The sequence below is a fragment of the Gorilla gorilla genome, chromosome 4, assembly GCF_029281585.2.
Source record: "Gorilla gorilla gorilla isolate KB3781 chromosome 4, NHGRI_mGorGor1-v2.1_pri, whole genome shotgun sequence".
NCBI lineage: Eukaryota > Metazoa > Chordata > Mammalia > Primates > Hominidae > Gorilla > Gorilla gorilla.
Window position 1 is genome coordinate 98,096,550 of NC_073228.2, and position 22,885 is coordinate 98,119,434.

A 22,885-nucleotide genomic window follows, 5' to 3' on the forward strand; every position below is an offset into this window, starting at 1 on the left:
GATTTAAAATGTGTTTATCCCCAGTGCAGTATGTTAGGAACATTCACAACGTGTAATATTTACCTTTAGGGCCAAGAAGTATATTATGGTTCAATGGAAACAAATTTAGTATTACACCAGCAACATAATGTAGTGTTTCTACAAATAGTAAAAGTTAATAAGCAGGTGAAACCTATATATTGAATTTAATATTACAGATTATTTTTTACATTTTATAAAATGGGAAAATTTATCACTATTATTGATTAACAAAAAAAGCAAATGCTGATGCTCAAATATTAAATAACCACTCTTGGAAAATATCAAATTTTGATATTTTTACAAAAAAACCCTGCATGCATAATTAGGCTTACTTTCTACTTCTTCCTGCTCTTACATTTTAGACGAAGGTCTTATATATCACATTAAAATTTTGTTTTGTTGTTTTTCACTCAAGCTGGCAGGTTTAATTCTTTGTAGTTACTGAATCATTTTATCCCGTACCTTTTATTTACCTTGCTTTTTCTATGTTTCTTTCTTTCTCTTCCTATATTTTAATAGGTTAAGTTTTCTTTATTTCTCACTCTCTGGTATAAAAGTGATATATTCTGGTTCTATTCCTCTAGTGACATCCTTAGAGTTTTAACATGAATACTTAGCATACTTACATCTAAAATTAATCTTCTTTTCTTGAATAGTTCAAAAGACTTTAGAGAGATTTACCCCATCTTTTTAACGCATCTTACCTCCTTCATGTTATTTTTAAATAGTATATTTTTCTACCTTGGTTTTGTATTTGTTGTTGCTTATTATTGTTGTTGCTTTATATAGCTAAAGTTCCTTTACACTGCTCACAGCCTTACCAATTCCATTGCTCAGCATTCTTTCTTAGTTGCATCTCACTTTTTTTCTTCTTATTAATTCAGTTTGCTTCTTTGGTAGCTCTTTAGCAAAAGGTAAACTGTCAGCCTTTGTCTGAAAATATATGTATCCGAACCTAATTTTGAATTATGGTTTTATTTGAGCATACAATTCTGGATCAATAGTTATTTCCTCTGGTGTCTTCTGGTATCCACAGTTGTTAATGTTTCAGCTGTCAGTCTAGCTGAGGTTGTAGATAATCATGCTTCATTATCTGCTTGCTTTTATAATCTTCCCTATGCCTTTGATGTGCCAAAGATTCACTATAATACCTAGGTGTAGGTTCAGTTTTATTAATCCTCCTGAGGACTCAATGTAGTTCCTGAATCTTTTACCAATTCAAGACAATTCACAGATAATGTTTCTTCAAATATTTCCTCACTCTTTCTTTTTCTAGAACTCCTATTAATACATGCTAAACATTTTCATTCTACTATCCCTGTTATAAGCTCTTTTTCATATTTTCCATCTCTTTTTAAAATCTTTCTGAGCTATATACTAAGTAATTTTATTGAGATAAGTTATCTTCTAATAGACCAACTCTCCCTTCAGCTATGTCTAATCTTCTATTTAAGTAGGCTGTTAACTTGACTATATTTTGATTTATATACATTTCATTTGGTATTATTTAAAATCTATTCTTTTAAAATATTTTGTTAACCTTTTTAATGTTTTCAAGCATTTTAAATATTTATTTTAAGGTCTCTGACTAATAGTTCTATTATCAAAAGATAACATGCCTATAGCTCTCCATTATAGTCATATTTTTAAAAATAAGCTTAAGGCATACCACCTTCATAGAGCTTTTCCCCTAAAATATTTGCCTTTCTCTGATTTCCTTTGTCAGCCAAAGTCTACTCAGCAAATAATTATTCACTAGCTTTTACTTTTCTGATTACTGTATTTCTTAATTTTCTTTTTTTTTTCGGTAAAGGTTCTCACTTTGTCATCCAGGCTGGAGTGTGCAGTGGCGCGATCTCGGCTCACTGTAGCCTTGACCTCTGGGCACAAATAATCCTCCCACCTCAGCTCCCCAAGTAGCTGGGACTACAGGCCTGTGCCACCACGCCTGGCTAATTTTTTGTATTTTTTGTAGAGATAGAGTTTCACCATGTTGCCCAGGCTAGTCTCAAACTCCTGAGCTCAAGCAATTCACCCACCTTAGCCTCCCAAAGTGCTAGGATTATAGGCATGAGCCACCATGCCCAGTCCTGATTATTATATTTAAGTCTCATTTCCTCTGCTTGATGTAAGTTCCTTGAGAAGAAAGACTGTAGTTTTACTTAATCCTAACTCAAAACCAAGTAGAACAATGTACTCAACAAATTTTTGTTGGTTTTTAACTATTTTTAATCATTTATTAATACATGAACAGAAACAGACTCTAAAAGAGAACCCTGAAACACAGATGATTATCCATTTACCCTCCCAATTCTTTCTGGAGATTTCTCAATCCCATAAGTTTGAGACTAAAATATTTAATATAATATTTAATAAACAATAATAAAATATTTAATATACATGGTATTCTTAGATTTTAGGGTGAAAGGGTAGCTAATATGAACAGGCCCGAGGTTAATTTTGGGTATTTTATGATATTTTATTCAGTGTTTATATGTAAAAATACTACAGCTAAAATCCAGCATGATTAAATCCAAAGTTAACTCATGTCACAATAAGCAATGAAGTTCATTACTAGATAATCTGAGCATCTGTAGTACTTCCACTGAAAGAAGCATTGAAAAAAATACTGAAGTCTGCAGAGTACACCACCCCACAGCCCCTTCAGTCTCTACTCCTTCCTAACAGCCAACTTTACCTCTCCAGATACAAATAGAAAACATTACCTAGTCACTTCACATTGCTAGGAGTGGTAATTCAGCATCCATTTCATGTTACTGGCCAAGAAGAGGAATAGAAGAGTCCTGGCCATCTCAAAAACAAAAAAAAAGTAATCTTCCCTTCAATATTTTCAGGCTGTGATATTGGGAATGCAATGAGAGGAAGGCAGAAAAAAAATCACCTATATTTCCTCCTTTGTCAGGTCTCATTTTTCTGTTTCAGGGCTTCATCTGAGTTTTAAAATTAAATTAAATTAAAAATTCCTTGCGCTGATGTCAGTATGTACTCCTATTTTCTACTACACATACACATATGTATACAGATAAAATGGATATAAATAAATATATATATATACTGCATCCTATTTACTTCTAAATTTACCTATCTACAGAAAGTAAAAACTGAATATATATGTATGTACATGCACAGACACACAAATATATTTGCTGAGGGCCTAAAAGCACCGGCATCACTAGCAATGCACAGATCTTGGGGTGGGGCAGGTGTGTGCATGTGTCTAAACAGTCATGCAATACTTAGTGAAGGGGATATATTCTGAGAAATGCATCATTAGGTGACTTTGTTGCTGTATGAACATCATAGACTGCACTTTCAGAAACTCAGATAGCACAACCTACTACACATCTAGGCTACATGGTATAGCCTACTGCTCCTAGGCTACAAACTTGTACAGCATGATACCGTACTAAATACTGTGGGCAACTGTGACATAAGGGTGTATTTCTGTATCTAAATATACCTAAAAAGGGAAGGGCACAGTGGCTTATGCCGGTAATCCCAGCACTTTGGGAGGCTGAGGTGGGCGGATCACCTGAGTTCAGGAATTCAAGACCAGCCTAGCCAACATGGCGAAACCCCACCTCTACTAAAAATACAAACATTAGGCAGGCATGGTGGCATGCACCTGTAGCCTCAAGCTACCTGGGAGGCTAAGGTAGGAAAATCGCTTGAACTCAGGAGGCAGAGGTTGCCGTGAACCGAGATTGCACCACTGTACTCCAGACTGGGCAACAAAGTGAGACTCCGATACACACCTAAACATAGAAAAGGTAGAGTAGAAAGACAATATTTTAATCTTACGGAGCCACCTTATATATGTGGTCCATTGTTGACCACATCATTATGTTGTTTATGGCTGTGGAGGTGTGTGTGTGTGTGTGTGTGTGTGTGTGTGTGTGTCCATGTCCAATTCCCCACTAAGAGGAGCCAGAGCTCACTGGAGAAAAGGCTGATTCAAGACCTGGAGCACAGAAAGTACAAGATAAATCTAAAAAGTATTTTTTGTACCAAAAATTAAGAAAATACGGAAAGAGTGGCTTATACATTTTAAAAGAACACAGAAATCTGCCTGATGAGGATCCTTCTGGCTAAATCTGGGATAATTTAGGCATCAAAATAATGGCAGCAATGGATCATATCACCTATTAAATAAAACAAGAATCTATGAGTCCATAATGACATAAATAAAGTAAAAGGGAAGGAGGAAGAATGCTCTTCCTTACAGCAGAATCCCAACTAATACATAGAGAGGAAATGACATAGTTAGAAAATCAATGGATGCTAAAATTAGTAGGTAAAAGATTCATAGTTTCAAGTATCTTCCCCCAAATTACTTATTAATTACAAAGAGAAAAATAATAGTACTTTTGTGGTGAGATCTGAAAGACATCACCAATACTGGAACAGGTCAAAATCACACGCTCTTGATATCATGCTTGGAGGATAAAAGATCACTTCGAAAGTACTTCTGCCAAAAATGCATAACCTGAATCGAATCATGAGAAAACACATATAACATTCAAATTGAGAGCCATTCTACAAATATCCTGTACTCCTCAAAAAATGTCAAGGTCAAGAAAGATAAAGAGAAGATAAGGAGTTGTTAAAGAATAAAGAGACATGACAACTAAATGCAATGTGTGAACCTGGATTTGATCCTGTACTTCACGAAAAGTAGCTATTTATTAAGTATATTATGCAACATTAGCAAAATTTAAACATAATCTATAGAATAATATTTTATTAATGCAAAATTTCTTGATTCTGATAATTATAAAGAGAATGTTCTTGTTCTTAAGAAATATACACAAATATATTAGTAGTAAAGGGGGATAATGTTTTGAAAATATGCAAATGTTTCAGAAAAAGATTAAGTAATATATAATACAGGAATTTACATAATTACAAGGAACCATATATATAAGTGTGAAAATAAAACAAAAAGTTATTTTAAAATTTCTCAAACTGTTCATATTTCTAGTTCAGATGCTACTGACATTGCATCTTTAGCCACAGGTTATTTCAATAAAAATGCAGCAGATGACAAATAGGGTAATAACAATTTGCTTTCATCAAAAGACTTTAATTTCTTAAAATGTTGCAAGACTACAGCTATACTTACGGATATTTTCACCCATTGTTGTTTGTCAAAATCAAGACAACTGAAGTAAATGCCATACTTTGTTGTTTGTGCCATTGTTTATCCCCTATATAAAATTACCTTAACTTCCCCATTGTCTTCAATTCCCCAAAACTCAAATCAAATACTACCCTCCTAACTGAAGTTTTTACTGACTTTGCCAATGAATTCTGTGCCCTTCTTTTAACATGTGTCATTCCATCATGATTATCTCATATTCTCATGTGCGTACTGAACTATAAGCACCTTATAAATAAGAATTATATCCTACTTCATTGTAGCATCAACCACAATACAGGTGCACAATACATGAATAATGAATGAATGAAAAAAATTTAATTAGTAGTGCCTGCAGACACGTGACACTTTTTATAAAGAACTATATGAAAAACAATATTTTAAAAAGGAAGTTCTGTATTGTAAAATTCACAATTTAAAAATGAAAACAATATAACATGATATACATTGAGAAGTCTCACTTCCTTCATCCCTGTCCTCCTCCATTGTATTCACCCTCATTCTATCCCCTACAGGAAATCTTAATATTTGTTTCTTATACATCCTTTTAATGTTTCTCTGAGCCAATACAGTCATATAAAATTTTTATTGTCTCTTCTTTCTTAAAAAAGGACAGTACACTAAACACTCTGTGTTGCACAGTGTAGTCTTATTATCCCCTCTTTCTTATAGCAGACTAAATGCGCTGTGTTACTTTATCACCTAAAAATTTACCCTGGTGAACTCCCCTGTCAGTAATAGAGATTGTCTTCATTCTTTTTTACTAGTCATAGCAACATTCCATTGTGTGGATCTATCATGGTTTAATCAATTTTTAAGTTACTTAATGCTTCTCAAAAATATTCACTAAGAAAAACATGCCCTCTCCCTCTCCCTCTCTCTGTCCCTCTCCCTCTTTCCACGGTCTCCCCCTCTCCCTCTTCTCCATCTCCCGCTTTCCACGGTCTCCCTCTGTTGCCGAGGCTGGACTGTATTGCCGTGATCTCCACTCACTGCAACCTCCCTACCTGATTCTCCTGCCTCAGCCTGCCGAGTGCCTGGGATTGCAGGCGCGCACCGCCACGCCTGACTGGATTTTGTATTTTTTGGTGGAGACGGGGTTTCGCCCTGTTGGCCAGGCTGGTCTCCTGCTCCTGACCTCTGGTGATCTGCCCGCCTTGGCCTCCCGAGGTGCCGGGATTGCAGACGGAGTCTCGCTCACTCAGTGCTCAATGTTGCCCAGGCTGGAGTGCAGTGGCATGATCTCGGCTGGCTACAACCTCCACCTCCCAGTCGCCTGCCTTGGCCTCCCAAAGTGCTCAGATTGCAACCTCTGCCCCACCGCCACCCCGTCTGGGAAGTGAGGAGCGTCTCTGCCTGGCCGCCCATCATCTGGGATATGAGAAGCCCCTCTGCCGGGCCACCCAGTCTGGGAAGTGAGGAGCACCTCTTCCCGGCCGTCATCCCGTCTAGGAAGTGAGGAGCGTCTCTGCCTGGCCGCCTATCGTCTGGGATGTGGGGAGCGCCTCTGCCCGGCCGCCCTGTCTGGGATGTGAGGAGCGCCTCTGCCCGGCCGCCCCGTCTGGGAGGTGAGGAGCATCTCTACCCTGCCGCCACCCCGTCTGGGAAGTGAGGAGTGCCTCTGCCTGGCCGCGACCCCGTCTGGGAACTGAGGAACCCCTCTGCCCGGCTGCCCGGTCTGAGAAGTGAGGAGCCCCTTTGCCCAGCAGCCGCCCCGCCTGGGAGGTGAGGGGCGCCCCCGCCCAGCAGCCGACCCATCTGGGAGGTGGGGGGCGCCCCCGCCTGCAGCCGCCCCGTCTGGGGGGGGGCGCCCCCGCCCGGCAGCTGCCCCCTCTGGGAGGTGGGGGGGGCCCCTCTGCCCGGCCGCCACGTCTGGGAAGTGAGGAGCCCTTCTGCCCAGCTGCCACCCCGTTTGGGAGGTGTACCCAACAGCTCATTGAGAACGGGCCATGATGACGATGGCGGTTCTGTCTAACGGAAAAGGGGGAAGTGTGGGGAGAGGAAAGAGAGATCAGATTGTTACTGTGTCTATGTAGAAAGAAGTAGACATAGGAGACTCCATTTTGTTCTATACTAAGAAAAACTCTTCTGCCTTGGGATGCTGTTAATCTATAACCTTATCCCCAACCCGGTGCTCTTGGAAACGTGCTGTGTCAACTCAGGGTTAAATGGATTAAGGGCGGTGCAAGATGTGCTTTGTTAAACAGATGCTTGAAGGCAGCATGCTAGTTAAGAGTCATCACCACTCCCTAATCTCAAGTACCCAGGGACACAAACACTGCGGAAGGCCACAGGGTCCTCTGCCTAGGAAAACCAGAGACCTTTGTTCACATGTTTATCTGCTGACCTTCTCTCCACTATTGTCCTATGACCCTGCCAAATCCCCCTCTCCGAGAAACACCCAAGAATGATCAATAAATACTAAAAAAATTTAAAAAAGAAAAGAAAAACATAACATCAAGTATTGTTTATTCAATCCTATTAAAATTAAATGTACACAAAATTATCATCTTGGGACTTAGAATCATTTAAAATAAAGATCCACCCTGTAAGTTAACCTAACTTCTTAGAAAAGGACATCTTTCCCTCTTAATGTCCTATTTATCCAAACTCTACTTCCATCCTAGCCGCCTCCTAGAAGGAGTAGGGTGGGAGAGGGGGAAGGAATAATAAAAGAAGGAAGAGTCAGAGGAAAGAAGAAAGAAAGAAACATAAAAGTTCTTAATAATTAAAGTTTAATATTATTCAATAATATCAGTTTGGCTAAACCTAAAAGGGCTACTCCAACATCTTAACATTAAAGAGACTATGATATGAATGAATGGCAATGAGTGGTCTAATTAGAACCAAAGGACATTTACCCTGGATTCATATCCTCTTAAGTCAGAACTACATCTTAAATTTCACTAAAATTATCTCCATCTCAACTCCATTTTTCCCCTTTAAACCTCTTATACTTCATTCTTGTGGGGTACATTCTAAAAGGTTTTTAAAAATCTTTTGAAGTGACTACTTGCTCGGCATATCTTTGAGAAAATATTCATTCTTCCAACTTTCCATTAGCATCCCCTAAGGTGTTACTCTATATCCCCAGCTGTCCTCCATTTAGAGCTGCTTCAGATCAGTTGTTCTCATATTTTCCTTTTATCTGCTCTAAAGAAGAGTCCTTATTGTATCCCACCCTTTCTTCCCAATAACCAGATTCTTAAATAACTCACTAGAGAATCAGACTTGTATGTATTCAACTAACTATTGGTATCTCCTCCTAGTGATTTTTCAGGCACCTTAAATATTCAAACATTTATTGAAGAGCCTCAGTATGTTCAAACTAAATCCATCTGTATACGTTCTAAGCTGTTCCTCCTCCATTCTGTTAATCAACTCCACAAATGGCACTACCAACCATCTAACTGCTCAGTCCATAAGCCTAAGTGTTTAACACCTCCTCCTTCATCCTCCCCTTACATTCATTCATCAAGTCCCTCAAGCTCATATTGGAAATATCTCCATATCTCCTCAACTCTACTATCGCCATTCTAGCCATATCAACAGGTCATTATCTCTTCCTTGCTTCTGTAATCTCCTAACAAATCTTACTGTATCTAACACAGTGTCCTTCAGATCCAATCTCCTCTTAGCAGATGTATTACTCCTTTTAAAAATGCAAATGTAGTAGCTTCCCAGTGCCCCTAGAATAATGATCCAAATCCTTAAATCCTACAAGTCCCTCATCTGGTCCCTATCTATTTCTCATATTTAATGCCATACCATTCTCATTCTCGTTTTGTAGCCACACTGGCTTTCTTTTATATTCTCAGAAGTGGCAGGATCTTTTCACCCAGAACCTTGGCAAATGATGTTGCTTTGCTTTGAATGCTCCTCCCATTCTTTGCTTACATTAACATCTCCCTTGCCTGGCCCCCAATCTATCCTCAAGACATAGCTAAGAAACTTGCACTTCCTTCCTAACACTTAAATAATTAATAATGCCTTTTCCAAGCTCTGTTTTTGACACCAGACTTTAAATTTTCAAAGAGTAGCAACTATATACTTGCCTTGGGCTGAATGTCTAAAGCCAATTCATGTAATGTCAATCAAATATTTTCTGAGTAAATAGCAATAATAGTAGCAAACATTTGCAAAGCAGTCATACTGACATAAGGTCCTTTAATAACTCTCCATTCACAACAAATCTTCACAACAACCCCATAAAGTAAAGGTCCTTCCAAGAACCCTTGGCAGTCAAAGGGTTATATAACCCACCCATGGTCACACATCTAAATAAGTCATGAAGTCTGGATTCAAACCTAGGCAATCTACCTGCCCTGGAGTCTAGAGTCTATTTTCTAAACGTGTATATTACTTTTCCTATGTTACAAAGTCTTTCAATAAATAAAGATGCTGAGGGAGAGGGAGAGTGAGATGCAAAACTGGAAATTAAAGGGCTATTAGTAACATATACTAGCAGACAAACTAACTACAAAAGATGGTCTAAGTATAAGACAAGAAATTTTAACCAGACACTCTTAATTTGTGTGGCATAATCCTCTTGGCTGACTGATGAAGTTGATGGACTCTTCTCAGAATAATGTTTTTAAAACAAAAATAAGATATAAGACTATAAAATAAACCAATTATATTGGAATAAAGTTGTGTAAAATACTTTAAATACCAAATTTATGATATAATGTACATTCTTCCTTATTAATTCATTTTAAATATAGCTATAACTACTATATATGAGAACATATGTGATTTCTATCTGTGACAAAGTCACAAGGCTGTTAATATTACTATTTTTATGCCTCCATTTATAATTAAAAGAAATTTAGGTTAGAGGTTAGTAAAATCAAAGATGTGATTTCTATTCCACGGAAGCCATCTAGATTAACAGACCCCAACCTTTAAATCCTATCATCCCAATCCCCTGTTTAAGAGCCCCTGGCCTAAACAGCACCACTTATATACTACGGATCCTTTCCACAATATTCTTTGCCCTGTGGACCAAAAGGAAAAAACGGTCTGATCCACATCGTCTCTGTGATGCACACTATTAAGAGCACTGCTCTAGATTCATTTCCTGACTACATAAATGTATATGATTTTAACTTTAATACTGGGTATATTCAGATGATTTGATGTAAAACAACAGAGCCCATTTTTTTCTGTTTCTGTTAATAATACCAACATCCATGTTTCAAAACCACGAAAAATGAAGAGTCCATGGTTCCTGAACTCAGGCACTCAGTATAACATCATCATTATGTTAGGCCTCTGGGTAAGGAATTCCACTAGCTTTTATCTTTTCTTGTTTCCTTCTCACTCTGTTAAAGCAAACATTTATAACAATCTCAAAGGCAAATAGTCATGTTTGAATGACTTTGTGCTGATTTTTATTAGAATAATCAAGGAAACACATTAAAGTTCACACATCTAAGGTAGACCAATAGATGAAAATAAAAAGGTTAGTAATACATATCAGTAACCCAGAAAAAAAAACAAGTTATAAATCAGACATTGTACATGTAAACAATAAATTTCCTATAAATTATTTATCTTACCTTAAAAAAAGTACTCATTAAAAATAGGGATTGGGGGAAAAATCAGGTAGACTGAGAAAATTTTATCATGTCTCAGAGTAGCCTTTGCTATGCCATCTGAAAGCTTAAAGTAATTTGTGAGAGAGATATCAGCAACTACATTATAGATTAACACTATGCCTCTTTATATTTTTTCAAAAGAAGATAATTATTCTCTACAATGATAGCAGAAGTAAAATGATACTATTTTCACCACTTTCCTTTCACCTTTACACATGGAGAGTTTTAACAATTTAACAAGAAAAGTCTTTGTTGAGCTAGAAAGAGACAATTCTATTGAACATAATGATGTAGGTTCTACTGGGAACTACTATTGTAAGAAAGACAGGCTATCTTAAGTAAAAAGATACTCTTTCACAACCACTGCCATTGAAGGAGGAGAGGTTGGGAACAGTTTTCTCCAATCTTCCTGTTTCTATCATGAGTAAAAAAAAAAAAAAAAAAAAAAAAAAAATTGCACAATAAATTCAGTTAGATTTCAACTCAGAGTCATAATAGAGTTACTAGTATTTGGATATCTGGACATGCCTTCTCATTATAAACAACTAGACAACTGTATAAAATGTATTAAACTGTTTCAGATAGGGGAAAACAAGCAGTATAGATCTATGATCCTTGAGAGAAGGAAAACAAAGGAGATAAGCCCCATAAACATGCTGGCTTTCTGCCTGAAGGCAGTATCTGGGCTGTGACACAAGGAAGAGGAGCTCAAAGAGAATACTGTGACCTTGCTACATTGAGAAGAGTCAGAGTTCAGGGAAACTGTATGGCACGATTCGATTGAAAAGGGATTTATGCAGAAAAATAACTCTAGAAAGTCTCCCTAAGAGTTCCTTTAAGTCTTTGGCTGAATACTAAGCTGTATATGCATAAGGTGAAACTGCAGGAGACTAGACAAGGAGAACTACTGGAGAAAACTTACTGGAAAGCTCAAAGCTTAACAATTCCCAGAGCTCATATAGAGAATAGGAGTCAGTTGAGTTGCAGCTACCCAGTCTGCAAAGGCCTCATGGAATACTCATATTCAGTAGTGACCTGAAAAAGGTCACAACTCATAAGAGAGCTAAACTATCCCTAGAATGATCAGGCTGCTTATAAGAAACTTACCTGCTGCCAAAATAAAGTTCAACATTTGTTAAAAGGGAGACAACAATATCCAGACACTCATCAACATAATATTTACAATGACCACCATCCAATACAAATTACTAGAGAAATTCACAGAAACAGGAAAATGTGATTCATAACCAGGAAAAATATCAGTCAATAAAAACAAACCAGAAGTGATAGAGATTATGAAATCAGGAGACAAGAATATTAAGCCACCTATTACAAAAGTGTTCAATCACATAGAGGAAAATAAAAGCATAATGAGAAAAGAAATAGATTTAAAAAAATAAAAAATGGAACTGCCAAGAACTGAAAAAAAATACATTTGAGATAAGCAATATAATGGATAGATTTAACTGCAGATTACATGCTACAGAAGAATAGATAAGCAAATGTGAAAATATAGCAATAAAGCTCCCTCAAATAGAAGATTGGCAAGACTGAAAAAATGAACGCTGCTTCAGTAACCAGTGGGACAATAAGTTTAACACAAATGTAATCAGAATATAGGAAGTGTGGATGGGAGAAAAGATAAAATATTTGAAGATATAAGGGTAGATCATTTTCCAGATTTGATAAAAACTGTAAGGCCACAGATCCAAGAAGCTCAACAAGCAGAATAACCAGGAAGAAAATAACTCTAAGGCACATTCATAATCAAATTACTGAAAACCAGTGATAAAGAAAAAAAATCTTAAAAGCTGCCAGAGAAAAACAACACATTACATAGAGGGTAACAAAGATAAGACATACAACTCCTCAACAGAAATAATACAAGCCAGAAGAAAATGGACCAACACTTTAAAAGTAATCCAAGAAAAAATAATAATCCCATCACCTGGAACTCTACATACATTCAAATTATCCTTCAAAAATGAACCAAGATAAAGACCATTCCAGATAAACAAAGGCCAAGAAAATTAATTGCCAGCAGACTGGTATGACAAATATTACAGTAAGTTCTTTAAGCTAAAGAAAATGATTCCAGATGGAAACCCAGATATAGAGAGAAGTAGAAATACAATGTTATAAGGCTCTCACATTATATGTGAAGTGGCATCATTTTCTATGAAGATAAACTGTGGTAAGTTAAGGATACATATTGTAAGCCCCCTAGCAACCATCAGTAAAATAAAACAAAGAAGTATAGCTCATAAGCCAAAACAGGATGTTAAGTGGATTACAACCAAATATACTATATATTCAATTAGATTTATCACTTTTAGCTAAAATCTTTCTTATGAGTAACATGACGAACTTCTACAGAAGGATGTAATATACACCAGCACTTTGCCTATTTCTTTTCACTCAAACATTAATTATACAGTTTTGCCATGTACAAAAACTAAAGCACCTCAGAATACTGACATTCCAAAAATTCAATAATTACCATTCTGCCAAAAAAAGCAATAGATTCTTACTTAGATAAAATATAAAATTTTTGACAAATCTAAATGATAGTTTTCAGCAGTCAGATTGGACTATATCAAAAGAATGGTAATTCTAAAATTTAAATTAAGATTAAGAGGTATAAATCTTTTCTCAAAGTGTGAGTTAAAAACAAAACATAAACTATTAATTACTAATACAATTCAAGACATTTCAAAAATAGATTTTGTTCCAGAAAAGACCTAACAGGAAAAAAATGGTCTTTATTTCTAAAATCTATACAAGAAACAAAAACACCTTTCCAGGGATCTGCACACGATTTTAGAAAGTAAACTCTGAAGGCTTATGAATTAATGAACACATGCGAAGGAGATTACTTGTCAATAAAATAAAAGACTTCTTAAACTGAATAAAATGTACCTGCCATTTTATATCATAGTATTTTGGCTCAATGAAGGCAAACAAACAAAAAATTTACCTTAAATATATAATATGTAACTTCAGTGATCTCTGAAAGCTATTTTATTATATAAAATATTTTGCTTTGGAGAGCTTCACCAGCTGGTACCATTTGCCCAGAGAGACAGCTGTTTTTTTAGTTTCCCTATCTCAGCATGTTTCCAACTGTCAGTTCTAACTATATGCAATCCCATAGTGACAGAAGACTTTAAGAGAAATGGCTCATTAACTTGAATCTACGAAGTCCACTCTCTTCAGTGAATTCAAATTAAACCCACAGACAGGCTAGCTCATAACAGAATTCCCCACACATTTTTGTTGTTATTCTTTTGCACTGTAGACTCAAAGTAAAATATTCACGTCATCCACTATAAAATCTTTTGCTCAACCCTATAAATGCACTGACATAAAAGATGGTGGGAGAGGTGTATCTCCAAAGATTATGAATTATAGAGCTATTTTTATAAAAAAAGAACTTCCAAAAAAGTAATTTCCTTTGCAATGTAAATAAATGGCTTACAACTTTACAGAAATTAGATAATAAAGCTCAAATTTAAAATGTACAATGGGCTGTTAGAAAATTTCCAGTAAGAACTCTAAGAAGAGACTGACCATGCAGACCTGTAATAATCACAAGAGACAATATATATTAAATATTATATATATTTATATTTATGTTTAAATAAATATTATTTAAAAGATTCAAAAATAGAAAATCAGTTTTTAAGTGTAAGGTATTTTTTCCTGTAAATAAATCGTCTTTTAAAATTATTTGGAAAGAATTATAACAAAATAAGCATGGGCCACCTGAGGCAGACACATATTGCATATCTCTATATCAAGGGCATATCACTGAATGATAACCACAGTGATTTGAGCAACAAGAACTGTTGTATACTGTTGATGGGAATGAAAAATTGGTGTGGCCAATATGAAAAACAGTAAAGAGGTTCCTCAAAAAAATTAAAAACAGAATTACTAAGTGATCCAGCAATCCCTTTTCTGGGTATATATCCAAAAGAACTGAAACCAGAATCTCAAAGAGACATCTGCACTCCCATGCTCATTCCAGCATTATGCACAATAGCCAAGATATGTAAATAACCTAAATGTCCATCGACGGCTGAATAAAGAAAGAAAATATGGTTCACACACACAATGAAATAGTTTTCAACCTTAAAAAGAAGGAAATCCTGCCATATTTGAAGACATATATGAACCTGGAGGATATTATGCTAAGTGTAACAGGCCAGTCACAGAATGACAAATACTGTATGATTTCACTTACATGAGGCATCTAAAATAGTCAAACTCACAGAAACAGAGTAGAATGGTGGCTGCCAGGAGCTGTGGGAAAGAAGAAATGGAAAGCTGGTGTTCAACGGGTACATATAGTTGACCCTTGAACAACACAATTTTAAACTGTATAGGTTCACTTATACACAGATTTTTTTCAATAAATACACTGGTAAATATTTGGAGACATGACAATTTGAAAAAACTTACAGACAAACCACATAGCCTAAGACATGTAAAAAAAAATTAAGAAGCCTGGCCAACATGGCAAAACCCCTGTCTCTACAAAAAAATAGAAAAAAATTAGCCAGGTGTGGTGGCGGGCGCCTGTAGTCCCAGCTACTCAGGAGGCTGAGGCAGGAGAACTGCTTGAACCTGAGAGGCAGAGGTTGCAGTGAGCCGAGATTGCACCATGGCACTCCAGCCTGGGCAAAAGAGCAAGACCCTGTCTCAAAATAAATAAATAAGAAAAAGGTATATATAAATGTATAAAATATATGTAGATACTAGTCTATTTTTATCATTTACTACCATAAAATATACAAAAAAAATCTATTATAGAAAGTTAAAATTATCAAAACTTACCACACAAATACAGAATGTACATGGCACCATTCAAAGTTGAGAGAAATGTAAACAAATGTAAAAGTACAGTATTAAATCATAACTGCATAAAACTCACTGTAGTACATACTGCAGTACTGTAATAAATTTGTAGCCACTTCCTGTTGGTATTGCAGTAAGCTCACGTGTTGTGAGTACCCACTTAAAATGTCATACGATGCTAATCATCTCCATGTGTGAGCAGATCATCTCTACAGTAAACTTCGTATCACAGTAAACAGTGATCTCTCAAGGTTCTTGCATATTTTTCATCATGTTCAGTGCAATACTGTAAACCTTGAATAATACCATGGGACCCATACAAAGTGCAATTAGTGATGCTGAAAGTGTTCCCAAGAAGCAGAGAAGTCATAACATTACAAGAAAAAGTTTAATTGCTAAATATGTTACTATAGTTTCATGTCTGCAGCTGTGGTTGACTGCCATCTGAGAAAGGTGATTCATCTTGTAAAGAAATAATAATTGACTGTTTATTTTATTGGTAAGGCTCCCAATCAAGAGAAGGCTAATAGCTAAGTTTTAGGGGCATCAAGTTATAGGCAGATTTTCAACTATGTGAGGAGTCAGCACCCTAACTCCTGTGTTGTTCAAGGGTCAACTGCAGTTTGTTATACAAGATGAGCAAGTTCTACACAACTGCCATACAACATTGTGCCTATCGTTAACAATACTGTATTGTGCACTTAAAAGTTTGACAAGAGGGTAAATCTCACATTACATGTTCTTACCACAATAATATAAATACATACATGAAATTTCATAGCCCTGTCCCAAATCATCACAAACAAAACAAAACTTGCGGAAACTAAAAGAAACTTCTGGAGAAATACAGTATTGGGTATGTAGTTATTTGGAGAGAAGTCACAAAATAAGGCCCTTCTTCATTTTCTTCCAAATACTTTCCCCTAAATATTATAGAAGCATAGAACTTGAAGATGATCAAATGTATGGAGACTAAGTCTCTTCTCTGTTGACTATAGGAACATTTTTTTTTTTGCCAAAATTGCCAACCACATCACTTCTGAAATTATTCAGAAACTATCACTAATTAGGAAAGATGTGAAAGTTTTGGTATAATATATATTATCTATATGCCCATATCTATATATGTCTACCTACATATATACATACACACATACATACACATGCACAAGTATACATCCATATATACACTAAGGCATTAAACACGTTTCTGTCCTTACAAAAAATAAATAACTGTTTCTCCATAGATAATTAGGTTTTGAAAATCATATAAATATGGACAAATAGTTTTGTAAAATTATTAGAAAAATGAACAGGGGGCTTTTTGAACTTATGGGCAGTGCATTGTTTACTGACCTCAGGGCTGTGTGAGAATGCAGACAACCAGCGTGTTAAACTGATTTGTGAGATTATTCAGTGCACTGAGCATCCCAAATAAACTATTATTGGTTCACAAATCCAAGTCAGATTTCTTGCATTGGCCCCTACAATATGTCAAACAAAGATCATCCTGCATTCAGGGCAACTACTTAAATTCTTCTATAATCATTATCTCCAATGTTACATACTACCTTAAGTCTCCAAAAATAAACTGCTTCCCTAAAATTAGACGTTCTCATTTCAATAATATTTTTATTCAAACAACTGGTGCCTTGAAAATGTTCATTTACCAAAACATAAATTTGTTGTTATATTCTAGGAAATAATTATGACCTCTGAGATACTTAATAATGTCTTGTTTAAAAGCAAGACAATTACAATTCTTAATCTTCTACTGTAAGTCTTCTACTCTGATTACAGCAATGAATATGCCATTGCTTAATGTGAAGTGTAATTCTTGTTCTCTGCCAGGTAGTTGGCTCAATCAACAAATATTTATTGAGAAGTACGCATGTGCTAGCCATTGATCCAGGAATTAGGAATATAGAATAGAAAAGACAGGTGTCTGCTCTCAGGAGACAGGTAATTAAAAGTAAACAAATAAATTTAATAGTTGTTTACCTCAGAGACTACATTAATTCCTGACTAAAACTTTCACCTCTAGTTTCTGTATGCCAAGTGAATTTGCCAGCTGCTTTTACTTCCAGTTATCAATATGCTATGATTTTCATTAATATTTCCATCAAATCACCATCACTAAACATAAGTTGTTTGAGCACCTTGTCAGCCTCCAAAGAATATCTAGCTAAGCTAAACCAGGTTTTAGTAAACAAATATTTTATCTGTACACTGGCTATGTCCAGTCTATGTCAGTAGATTATAACGTTAGCATAGCACTAAGACAATTGTTCTAAGAACTGGATGAAAAGCGTTCAGATGAATATTGAATTCTTCTTCCAAGAACCTCAGTATACCCTCAACTAGTTATTCTGTATTCAATAAGATATTTCAGGATCCTAAGCAAAGCTAGAAGGTATACACGATCTTTGCGAATAATGTAGTCTACCTACTTCTTAGCAATCGAAACCCACACTTAATGTTAGATTTCAAAAACCTAGTGCCTATAAACATTTTCACAAACTGGTCTTCCCTCTTTGAAATGCATCAATTGTAACTCCTGGAAAAAGTTATGGCTGTGTAAGGAGTTCAAATACCTCTGCAATGTATGACTTAATAACTCAAGATTTGATAACCTCATGTATCAATTATCCTCTGCCTCAGATTACTTCCTCTGTAGAAATAAGCCAAACACAACTTTCTGCACTGTAAACATCTTAAAATCAACTGACAGTCCATGACTTATACTAGTGTTTGCTAAGGCATTCCATTCAACTTTGAATACTGCTATATTGACCCTCACATACTCATTTTGAATTAATTAACTTCCAGAATTCTGTCTAAATTCCTTACCACAAAACAAAGTAATCAGAATCCCACTGTCCTGATCAAACGGTTCACAAATGCACCCAAAAAGATTCCCATAGCATATGTGTCTATACATACACACACACACACACACACACACACACACACACACAGAGAGAGAGAGAGAGAGAGAGAGAGAGAAATATGTGGATGCATGAGTGTATCCACAAAGGAAAAAAAGGTTCAAGGAACAACTTGTGCAGTCTCTCCTGTAAAAATCAGAAAGGAACTGACAAATTCATGAAGAGGAATAAAATAAAGAGCATAATGAGAAGGCCCATCTGCACATGACATAATAGCCAAACATGATTTTTTAAAATCTTTTCCCTTTAATTTAACAAAATGTTCTTAAAACCTAGAGAGTATTGAGATGGGGATGTGGGGTAGAAGGAGTATCAATTAGCACATACTGTGGAAGTCAAATAGAGTTTATCTCTATTCGTAATAGAATTTATCCTAATTTTCACCTCTATTATTTCCAAAATCCTAATCAATATTGATAAATGAAGAAGGAAATAAAAAGATGTACAAATTTAGAATATATCCTTCCTTCTTCTGGCTCATGTCAGATATATTTGTAAAATATTTGTATGTAAAAACAAACTACATTTCATGCAAATTATACTTTGCATTAAATATTTACCTGAATAAAGATTATTTTTCCTGGAGCATAGAAAGATGGTAAAGGTTTAGTATAAAAGGACATTGGCTAAGAGCAACATACCAGATGAACATAAAAGGTTAATTTTAATAATCAAATTCATAATTCATCTAATCTAGGAAATGCCAAGAATAGTTTAAAGAGATATTCCATTTAACGTGAACTAATGCACCAACTGTCAGTAACAGTGAGGATGACTAAATGATTCTGAAATACAATATGTTTGTGTTTAATGACATCAATAGACCTGTAGGAAATTCACAATAGATTATTTGCCCAGTTACTGTAATGCTTATAAAACCATTACTAGGCTACAAATCTCATTCTACTTTTAGAACTGACCATGATCCAAGAAAAGAAAAAGAAATAGCATAAAACATATTATTCTTTTCTTAGACAGGTACATTTCAGTGCAAATACAATTTTAAGAATGTTATGCTTTGTTTCTGGCACAGAAAAACATCTCTAAGCATTATTCATATTATTTCTCTCCCCTAAAGTTAACATACTTTAATGCCATATGGGCACAAATTTACTTCTGTTCATTTAAACTTGTAATTAAACTTTATAACATAGAAAACTGCTAAAGTAAAATAATCTCTTTCCACTGAAAGGCATTTTTTTTTTTCTAAAATAACATGGGTGATGTGCCAAATGGCTGGGGTGGTAGCTCATTATACCTTCAGAGAGAATCCAAGTTTGAGGCTTATCTTGGGTTCTCACACGTAGCAGCAAAACCTTGGAGTATTATCAAGGGTTACAAAGGGCAGATCAAATAAATGTCTGTATTCAGTGAATCCATTCAGAGAAGCACTAGTTGTTCAGTAATCTAATAAGCAATGCACTAGTAATCTATTGATGAATGCATCTTATTGTAATTTTATTAAATAACAGAGCCCACATATCTAAAATATTCAAACCATTTCACAAGAAGCCCTTGTGCTGCCCAGAAAATGTTTCTTTTTTTAAGTTTTTTTAGAGCAGTTTTAGGTTCACAGTAAAACCGAGAGGAAGGTACAGAGATTTCCCATGTACACCCTGACCCCACACATGAACAGCCTCCCCCATTATCAACAGCCTCCTCCAGAGTGATACATTGATTGCAATTGATGATAAGCCTACATTGAGACATCATAATCACCCAAAGCCCATAGTTACCTTTGGGTTCAATCTTGGTGCTGTACTTTCTATGAGTTTGGACAAATATATAATGACATGTATCCATGATTACAGTACCATACATAGTATTTTTACTCCTTAAAAATCCTCTGTGTTCTGCCTATTCATCCCTCTTTGCCTCCAACCCCTGATTTTACTCTCACTATAGCTTTGCCTTTTCCAAAATACCATATATTTGGAACCATACAGTAGGTAGCCTGTTCAATTTGGCTTTTTCCACTTAGAAATACATGGTTAAGATTCCTCCATGTCTTTTCATGGCTTAGCTTGACAGCTCATTTCTTTTTAGCACTGAATAATATTCCATTGTCTGGATGGACTACAATTTATTTATGCATTTGCCTATTGAAGACCATCTTGGATGCTTCCAAGTTTTGGCAATTATGAATAAATCCACTATAAACATCCATGTGCAGGTTTTCACGTGGATGTTTCAACTCCTTTGGTTAAATACCAAAAAGTGCGATTGCTAGATTGTATGGTGAGAGTATGTTTACTTTTGTAAGAGCCAAACTATCTTCCAATGTGGCTGAAACATTTTGCATTCTTACCAGCAATAAATAAGAGTTCCTATTGCTCCACATCCTGGCCAGCATTTGGTGTTGTCAGTGTTTTGGATTTTGGCCATTCTAATAGATATGTAGTGGTATCTCATTGTTGTTTTAATTTGCATTTCCCTGATGACATATGATATGGAACATCTTTTCATATGTTTATTTTCCATCTGCATAGCTTCTTTAGTGAGGTGTCTGTTGACATCTTTGGCTCATTTATAAAATGGATTGTTATTGTTGAGTAGTTTTAAGAGATCTTTGTTATTTTCAATAACAGTTCTTTATCAGATGTATCTACTGCAATTTTTTTCTCTCAGTTTGTGACTTGTATTCTCATTCTCTTAACATTGTTTTTTGTAAAAGTTTCAAATTTTAATAAGGTCCAGCTTGTTTATTCTTTCTTTCATGGACTATACCTTTGGTGTTGCATCTAAAAAGTCATCAACATACCCAAGGTAGTAGAGTTTTCTCCTCTTTATCTTCTAGAAGTTTTATAGTTTTGCATTTTGCACTTAGGTCTATGATCCATTTTGAGTTAATTTCTGCAAAAGGCATAAGGTCTGTGAGTAAATTCGTTTTTTTGCATGTGAACATCCATTTATTCCAGCAAATTGATTTAAAAGAGTATCCCTGCTCCATTGTATTGCCATTGATCCTCTATCAAAAATCAGTTGACCATTTTTATGTGGGTCTATCTCTGGGCTTTCGATTCTGTCCCATTGTTCTATCTGTCTATTACTTAGCCAATACCACATCATCTTCATTATTGTAGATTTATAGTAAGTCTTTAAGTTGAGTATTATCAGTCCTCCAACTTGGTTTTTCTTCAATATTGTGTTGGCTATTCTGGGTCTTTTGCCTCCTCATATACACTTTAGAATCAGTTTATTAATATCCACAAAATAACTTGCTGGGATTTTTATTGGAATTGCAATGAACCTATAGATTAAGTTGGGAAGAACTGACATCATGACAATATTTAACCTTCCTATCCATGAACATGGTATATCTATTTATTTAGTTCTTTGGTTTCTTTCATGAGAGTTTTGTAGTTTTCCTCAAGTAGCTCGTGTACAAATTTGGTTTCTGATAATAATTTGTGGAAATTTTCAGTCATTATTGCTTCAAATATTTTCAGTATTCCTTTCTCTCTCTTCTGTCTGTTTCATTATGCATATTTACATCATTTGTAGTTGCCCCATGGTCCTTAGAAATGCTGTTCTTTTATTTTTCAGAATTTGTTCTTTTTGCTTTTTAGTTTTGGGGGTTTCAATTGATATATCCACAAGCTCAGAGATTCTTTCCTCAGTCATGTCCAGTCCACTAATACACTGATAAAAGGCATTCATTTCTACACAGTGCTTTTGATTTCTAACTTTTTTTTGTTCTTTCTTAGAATTTCCATCTTTTTGCTTACATTGCCCATCTGTTCTTGCATAATGTCCATTTATCCATTAGAGCCCACAACATATTAATCATGGTTGTTTAAAATTCTCAGTCTGGTAATTCTAACATCCCTGCCACACCTCGGTCTGATGCTTGCTATGTCTCATCAAATTGTTTTTAGTGCCTTTAGTATAACTTGTAACTTTCTGATAACCAAACATGATGGACATGGTAAAAGGAATTGCTATAAATAGGCCTTTAGTAACATGATGGCAAAGTGTGCTGGGAGGGGAATGGTTCTCTGATTAGGTCTCAGTTTTTTACTGTACTTACACCTCTGAACTATGAGCTTCACAGGTGTTTCCCAGTTTTTTTCTTCCCCTCTTAGGTGGGAGAGAATGGCTAGGGTAGGCTGGAGTTGAGTATTTCCCTTCTTCTAGATAAAAGGATAGAGCTGATTGAAGTTGACTATTTCCCTTCCCCCAGATTAGTTAGGCTCTGATAATACCCCAACAAGTTAGGCTTGCTTAACTAATTTACTCTGAGGGTAGACCTTCTTAAAAAAAACAGAAAGCTCTGG

The 22,885-nt window shown here is 35.6% G+C and overlaps 1 protein-coding gene across 16 annotated transcripts in view; it reads right to left on the reverse strand.

Annotated features, from left to right (window-relative positions):
- The window catches only part of ARB2A (ARB2 cotranscriptional regulator A), a 493,438-nt gene that overhangs the window by 360,794 nt on the left and 109,759 nt on the right, over positions 1-22,885 (reverse strand). For 2 of the 16 annotated variants that reach the window (XM_063705873.1, XM_063705874.1), the window contains exon 2: positions 15,047-15,105. The exons of the other annotated variants lie outside the window; for them this stretch is intronic. In XM_063705873.1, coding sequence (XP_063561943.1) covers positions 15,047-15,055 — 9 coding nt within the window. In that variant the 5' untranslated portion in view covers positions 15,056-15,105. The remainder of the gene's footprint in view (positions 1-15,046; positions 15,106-22,885) is intronic. 16 annotated transcript variants of the gene reach the window in all.